Below are 7972 nucleotides of genomic sequence, written 5' to 3'. Positions count from 1 at the left end.
TGGTGGCACAGGGGTGATTTGGTGATGGGAAACCCCTGGGGATTACAATCGAGATGGGAAAAAAAAAAATGTGCAAAATGATGTAAGAATAAACTTTGTAAAAAAAAAAAAGTTATAAAAATTGAAGACCAAAAAGTAAGATTTGAGAAAGGATGAGACTAGTGAAGGGAGAGCAAGTGGGATTTAAAATGTAAAAGGAGATTTTAAAAAGGCCAAAAAAAAATTAAGGAGTGTTTACAAATGAGATTTTTTTTTAGCCACAGAATTTTTATCATTTCATAAATTGAATAGAAATACATACCCAGATCAGATACAGATAAAAGTAAGACAAACCAAATAATTTCAAGACACTTTAATTGAAGATGGACATCGTAAAAGGGAATAACAGGGATGATGATCAGAGACAACCTCTCAAAGCAGATGAGACTTAAGTCGAAGCTAGAATACAAGGAGGATATGTTAAGAGCTATGGGGAAAAGAGAAAATGGGAAAGACTAGAGACAGAACTTAGCCATCTGAGAAGAACTGGAGAGATATGGATCAAACTCAGGGAGTAAGGAAGAAAATACTAGCTAGAGTTATGCTAAATTATGAAGATCCTTGTAGCTCACATCAAAAAACCCACAGTTTCTGAAAACAGGAGTGACACAATCTCTATTTTTAAGACCACTGTGCCAAGGTGAGAATAAACTGGAAAGGGACAAGAGTAGAGAGTGAGAACATTCCATATGAATCATTCCCAAGTGATTTGAGTTCCCTACCACTTTTTACTAACCCACTTCCACGTTCATATTCACTTATACCTCCCCAATCTTGGTCTTTACTTTCATCAAACAACAAAAAGAGGGTAACAAAAACACAGCTGTTTTGGACTTTGTGTATATACTAAATTTTGTTAGAAACTTTTAGGTTCCTGCTACATAAATACTCCTTCCAAAAGTACTGAATATTTAATCAAGCAAGTCTGTCACTAGCTATAGTCACAATAAAACATACACAATATATTTTCTCAAAATATTTTAAACTGACCTTAAAATTTGGAGAGAAGTATCGGTTGGCCTTGTCTTTATTTGCTTTGTCAAGATCATTTTTTGTTAAAGTGAGTACTAGATATTCCTTGTCATTATCTGCACGCTCTATACTACAAATACTATCAATTTCTTGATCACATAGACTTCCATTTTCTACTTTTTCTGAGGTTTCCTCTGGTCCTGGTATGAAGAATGTATTTACCCAAAAGTGAAACATTTTGTCCTAAAAAAAAAAAAAATCACACATTAAAAATTTTTTTATAAAAAAGGAAAGTACCACTTACCTTCAACATTTGCTCTTAGAAGTCAACAAAATGCCTTTTGTTTGATACATTGAATAGAGTCACACAAAGACTAACAGTTGGCAATCTATGGGTTCTCTTCTGTATCTCATTCACAGGATTTTTTTCCCTTTATTCACATTTTACACCAAAAAAGTAATTTCATAGTTCTAACATAACTTATTTTTGGTCTAATACCTTAAGTAAAATACCTCCTTGCTAATCTAGAATTAGCTTGAAAAAAAAAAAAAACAACTAACTTTTGAATTTATATGTATGTTCTAAAAATACAGAAATAGATTTAATTTTCTGTATTCCAACAAGCTGATTATAAAAGATCAAACTCCTTTTGAAAGGCAGGATAGATACATTTTTACTTCTACAGCAATACAAACCACTAAGTAGCTCTAATTGCTTGCATGCGAATGCATGTTTGAAAATTTTCATAATAAATATGGAGGGGGTGGCCTTTTTTATGTTATAAAATGCCCATCAAAAAAAAAATCCCTTCTTACTAACATTATGAAGTCTTGTTAATCAAAAACAGTATCAAAGTTCACCCCTTCAAATCTTTCTTAGCCAACACAGAAAATATTCTTTTTCTTAATTACGGGAATTTGGCCCTTTTGGATCATTTAGCAATTAACGATGTACACGGTCTTGTGACATCTTATCTGGCACCTTAAACTGCTATTTAAATCTTTTATTCCAATTTATTTTCAAGTTTCATTTTCTTCTAAGAAAGATGGAAGACCCTTAAAGGATCTATGTTTTAAATTTCTTTGTACTATTTTAACAGTACCTAGCTTGCAAAGCAGTTATATAGAGAAATTTTTTAAAAATATTTGTGTACATTTCAATTATTTTAGCAATATACACATCTTTTATTTAGAGTCAGAAGACAGTAAGCTAGTAATAAATTCCCAAAGCCATAGATTCCATAATTGTACTGATTGTATAACAGCTTTTGTTAAAAACACAACAAAGACTTATAACAGCCAAGAAAAAAATCACATAAAATGAAAATATATGTAAAATAATTCAAGATAAATATTTAATCTAATTTTCAATTGTGCTAATGTAATATGCAGTAATAATCACTAAAATGAGAATTAATACATTCCTAAAGGCATAGGGAAATAGTGATACAAGTACCTATTTTTTAAAAGCAAATCGAAATATTTTTATGTGTACCAATCTTACAATGACTGGGGGGGGGGGGGGACCCTTAATACCCTAATTTTAAAACATTTGCTAACCCTTCTTGAATTATTATGTAAGATTTTTTCAACATTATTGAGATACATTTAACTTTCAATTATAAGAGTAGTAGGAAATGGGACTTTGGTTTAAATAAAAATCAGCTTAACATTTTGTGATTTTCCAGCTACTTTTATTCTGGATAATGGAAATTATATTTCTTCTAGTAAGTCAAAGTAGAGTTTGATTTTTTGTAATGAAACCTTTTTAAAAAACAAAATCAATCTCATCAGAATGTTCAAAGATTGGTAACATACTATCCAGTATGTTTAACAAAGTAGTATAAATATACAAAGCTGAAGTTTTTATTACTACCTAAAAAATTTGATAGTAGTCATACCTTAAATGTTCAGTTAATATTTCAAACCAAGATAGCTTCTTTAAAACAAGCTTTTACATTCTCTAAATATAGTGCAGTTAGATGTAAACCTCACTAACTTTCTAAACCTGAATATACCACACTTTTTCAGTCTTTATTCTTTCCTCTTCAAACCTATTTCTCTCATAGCTAAAAATCTAAACTCGGTACATTGAGGAAACAAAATATAAAATACGCAAGATGAAGACATAAACCCAAAATGTAGGAAAAGTGGTCTGCGTCATTAACAAGACCATGAAACAGATATTATTTATACATACAGGCCAAAATTCTTTTCAACTCATGAGTCCATGCTAGCTTCCTCTAGTCTAATTAATCATCGTATCTAAACAGATTATAACAGAATGGGATATATATGGAATTTATAATATTTTCACAAAATTACAACCCAAGTTAAGGGAAATTCACTTCAAATTATAATACCATTTGGTCTTTTACTTCTAAAAAGATTATTTAACATTACAATGGTTCATCAGTGCACAGTAAGCAAAGCATGTGCAAGTCTAGTAGAAAACCAATTATAATTCATTAAGATATTAGTGATAACAAATACATTCATCTTTTAATTTCTCCTTACAGATGATTTCTACCTAGCCAAACGATTTAAGCAAAAGATCTGAGGTTACTCCTCAAGGCATGGTAATTTTGGATATTTTTCCCAATAAAAGTAAAATGCAAACCTTTTTTAGCATCTTGTTCTGTTTGTGGAAGAACTCTACTTTGATGTCACCACACACAGGCAAAGGCTGAGGAAATTCAAAATACATGAACTTGTCTTCCCGTCGTGTGGGTCCTGAAGTGGAGGAATAGATCTTCACCTTTAGCTGACAGACCACAAACTGGGGATCTGCATGGTTAAATACATACTAGTGTCATTTTATAGGAAATGCCTTTAACTATAAAATTATTAAAAACTTTTTATGATTAATAGTACAAATACACAGAAAATAGTAATCCTGCTTCTGTAACCCTCATGTAAAACAAAACTGTCAGAATAGGGTAAAAATGATATATATAACCAATACAAAAACTGCCATAACTTTAACTTTCCAAATTTGGACTTCTAGCAGAATAGTAACATCAAAAAACATTAATTTCATTAAAATTATGCTAAAAACCCCAACAGTCATACATCACTTAACAATGGGAATATCCTGATATCTACATCTTTAGACAATTGTATTATTTTGTGAATGTCATACATAGAATGTACTCACTCAAACCTAGATGGCATAGCCTCCTACACTAGGCTTTTACACACCTGGGGGCCATGATGAACAAATCAACACAAGGAAAAATGATGCTATCAAAAGAAACAGTAAACAATCTGAGATGTGTGAAGCTGTTGCTAGAATAAAATACAAGGCAATAGGAATTCTGGGAACACCATCATATGTATATGCAATCCACTATTAACCAAAATGTCAGTTTGTGACATATTACCACATACAGTATCTTAAGAATTAAAAAATTAAAACAACTTCTTGGCATACTCTATGAACATGTAAAAAAACTCTTCAAATATTTGCTGTGGTATTATAAAGTATCATGTTACAAAATACAAATCATTACATGCTCATAAGAGAAAATATAATTTATAATTCAGTTATAATAAATTCCATAAACAGAGCCTCAAATTTTATAAAATTTAAACATCATTCATTTGACCTATAATTCACATTTCACTTTTAAAGGCATAAAAAGTCATCATTATAATAAAACAGAAGAAAAACTTGACAACAGAAGAAAAAACTTTCTTTGTCTGCAAAGAAATGTTAACAGACCTCTAGTGAAAATTGTGGCACATTTTACCTCCCTCCAAAATACACTCCTTGTTTTAACAACTATTTTAGCTTTGGCTCATGTAATAAATGATAAAATATGACTTCTCAAAAATATACCCTTTTAAATTAATAATTCAAACTCTATTCCTAAATATCTTCAGTAGAAATTAGAAACATAAAATGTTAAGGTGCTATGACTTTGAAAATCTAAGTTACCTGAATATGTACATTTGCAATATGTTGAAGAATCAAAAAAAAAAACAAAAAAAAACAAAAAACCAAGAGTTTCTTAAAAAGACGGTGATTAACTTTAGAAGTTAGGACATGAGTCTTGAAGGAAGAAGTATGTTAAGACAATCAAGAAACAAAAATTTAAGCTTGCATAAAGTGCATGAGAAATGTATTTCTAACAACCATAAAATCCTCATCACCAAAATCATCATGTTAAGGAAGGGGGAGAAACATCACATTATCAACATGACAAAAATCAAAAAATTTAAAAAACTGACAACAAGGCCAAAAGTTTCTCCTAGCTAAAGGAATTTCCAGTTTAATAAACACCTTATGACTCCTCCATGCAGTATCTAAAGCAGTATCAACAAACACATGATAAGTAATAGGTTTGATAAAAGGATGTAAGATTATTCTAATATAGATTTGTGAGACATTTATGAGAAAAAGGCACTCCAAAAATTATACTAACAATCTGTAGATAAATTTCACTTACTTGACTAAGATTCAAAGTACAATGAGACATTTGATAAGAATAAGTGATACTGAACATTTTACTAGGAAGTCTAGCAAGAAAAATCAAACAAACAAGGCATGATTTTAAAGCTGTGATAAAAATCAGCCATGATGAAAATGTCTTGTAATCTTATTAACTCAAACTTAACTGATTCAGAATATGATAATCCTGACTTTGGGACTTTCAGAAGCAAATTAACTGTTTAAGCCATATTCCAATTAAACTATATCTAAATGTGTATATTGAGGAATTTTAGAATATAAACAACTCATAAGTTAATTACAAATCAGTGTTATTCATAATCCTGCCAAGAAACTAAGCTAGAGTTTTAATAAACCTTAAGAGAAAAAGATTTTATTAAATCACTAAAGAAAATAATTCTTTATAATATGAATTTCACTCTTTCAGATAGTTGAGACCTGACTTATCAGAAGTCTAACATTAGTATGGTTTTGATTACTTATGACATAATTCTGAATATTTCCTTTGATATGATTGTGTTCTAAAACAATGACAAGATCCATGTATAGTAAATAAAATTCAGGTTAAGTTTTCTTGAATATATGCATATTAATAGTCTAAAGAGCAAACTCATATATCATATATTATTGACATTTTTAACATAGTATAATATGTAATACTATATTATATACTACATATGATATAATGTTTGATATAATTATTTTTCCTTTACTTAGAAATAACAGTGCATTACTCAATTTTTTTAAATGGCTGTTAAACTCTTGACAACTTTGCAGAAATTGTCACTATTGTTTTATTCACTGATTTGTTTCAATCCAACTGCTGCCCTAAAAATTCCTCACCTTGTCCGTTCCCTTAGCTACCAAACCATATTTCCATGATAGTCTTAATTGCCATCTCTGTACAACTGCTTCACAAAAAATTAGCTCTAACTTACATTTTAGATAGTACTGTTAAGTACCCATTGGATATCTTCATGTGAATAGCTCATTCACCTTTACCTGATTTAAAACATGTTAAAACCAAAATTATCAACATTCATTTTACTAAATCTGATTTACTTTTTCTTCTTGCCTTTCTTATAAATTATACACTAACTAGAATAAAAATGTGACAAATTATTTAAATATAAATGACAATGAAAAACCCCACTTGTGTACCCTAGTACAACTGACTTAAAGCCATTAAAGCAAATCACATATAATTGGTTTCCTTTCCACCATTTTTTTCTTCTTAGCAAGCACAACTTTCTATATAATTGTACTTTAAAAACAAGCTTAAGCATCCAAAATTATCAATGATAATGTAATACATATTAAATCAAGTCTGAAATGCCTACATTCTGAGTCTTCTTAGTCAGCCACACATTCCTTTATTAATTTATTTGCTGCCTCTATATTTCTTGTTCTGTTGCCTTCAGTTTTATTCCTATTGCCTATTCCTTCAGTTTTAATGCCAATCTAAATGGTATGCTTTTTCAATATTCAATGAAATGGATTTAGCAAATCCTTGAAAATTTTCTTTTTCTGAAAATACCAATTATCATTTATACATACAACCTTTAACTTAATTATATTAGCTATTAATACAGCTTCACTACATATATATCACTGTGCACAGACAACTAGAAAACTAATAAAGAATAAAAAGGTTTCAATAACTAATAATTAGAAAAATAACATTTAAATACAACCAGACAGGACAGACCTAGTAAGATATTTTTGCTATAATGGTCAATGTGAAAAAAATTATACTAGATATGATTATTCAACTAAGTGTTCTCTCTACCTTATCATCTTACTGATATTTTATACCTTTTTTTAATGCAAATATCTATACTACAGGAAGAACATGTATTTTTTCTTCCTTTCATCTATAAATCTAAGTTCCTCATCAGTCATATCTAACAGCCCAGTGCCTTTCATGCCGCACTTTTTTAAAATACAATGAGATTAAAAAATACCAACAAATCTCTTAGAAGCTTTTATCATGCTATATTAATAAATCTGTGGTCTTTCATTAAATTGCCTTGTTCTAAGAATATATGGAAGATATGATGACGATTTATAACCTGTCAAAGGTGAACATTTTTAAAATACAAAATTTAAAAACTAAAACCACGATCAAATTGTAAAACATTAATGATATATCACTAGAGGCATTAAATGAAATATTCAACTAATATCTCATCTATAAACTACAAAATATAAATAAATAAAATATACTTAAGCATGAAAACATACTATCTCCAAGGTAGAAACTAATTTAAAATAACTGCTATACAGTCAAAAAAGATAAAACTCATGCTTTTGCAGCAACATAGATGGAGCCAGAAGGGGATCATACTTAGTGAAATAAGCCAGAAAGATGGTTTTACTCATAGCAGAAGCATAAAGGATCAGGGGGGAAAAAGAAAAAAAGCAATTGTAATAAAGTGAAAACGAAAATCAACGAATAACTACAGAGATATTCTATGTGGGTGGAGAGGGAAACAGGATCAAAACTGG

General features: G+C 29.7%; 1 protein-coding gene across 1 annotated transcript in view; it reads right to left on the bottom strand.

The window, feature by feature from the left end:
- The window catches only part of PTEN (phosphatase and tensin homolog), a 92332-nt gene that overhangs the window by 7777 nt on the left and 76583 nt on the right, over positions 1 to 7972 (bottom strand). Inside the window, exons 7-8 of the mRNA XM_004680895.2 lie at positions 3632 to 3798; positions 1030 to 1254 (exon numbers count right to left, since the gene is read on the bottom strand). Of these exons, the coding sequence (XP_004680952.1) occupies positions 1030 to 1254; positions 3632 to 3798 (392 nt within the window). The remainder of the gene's footprint in view (positions 1 to 1029; positions 1255 to 3631; positions 3799 to 7972) is intronic.

The sequence above is a fragment of the Condylura cristata genome, unplaced genomic scaffold, assembly GCF_000260355.1.
Source record: "Condylura cristata isolate star-nosed mole 26May11 unplaced genomic scaffold, ConCri1.0 scaffold00011, whole genome shotgun sequence".
Lineage (NCBI taxonomy): Eukaryota > Metazoa > Chordata > Mammalia > Eulipotyphla > Talpidae > Condylura > Condylura cristata.
Note: the sequence above shows the minus strand (reverse complement) of the source record. Positions and strands in the feature narration are given on the sequence as shown.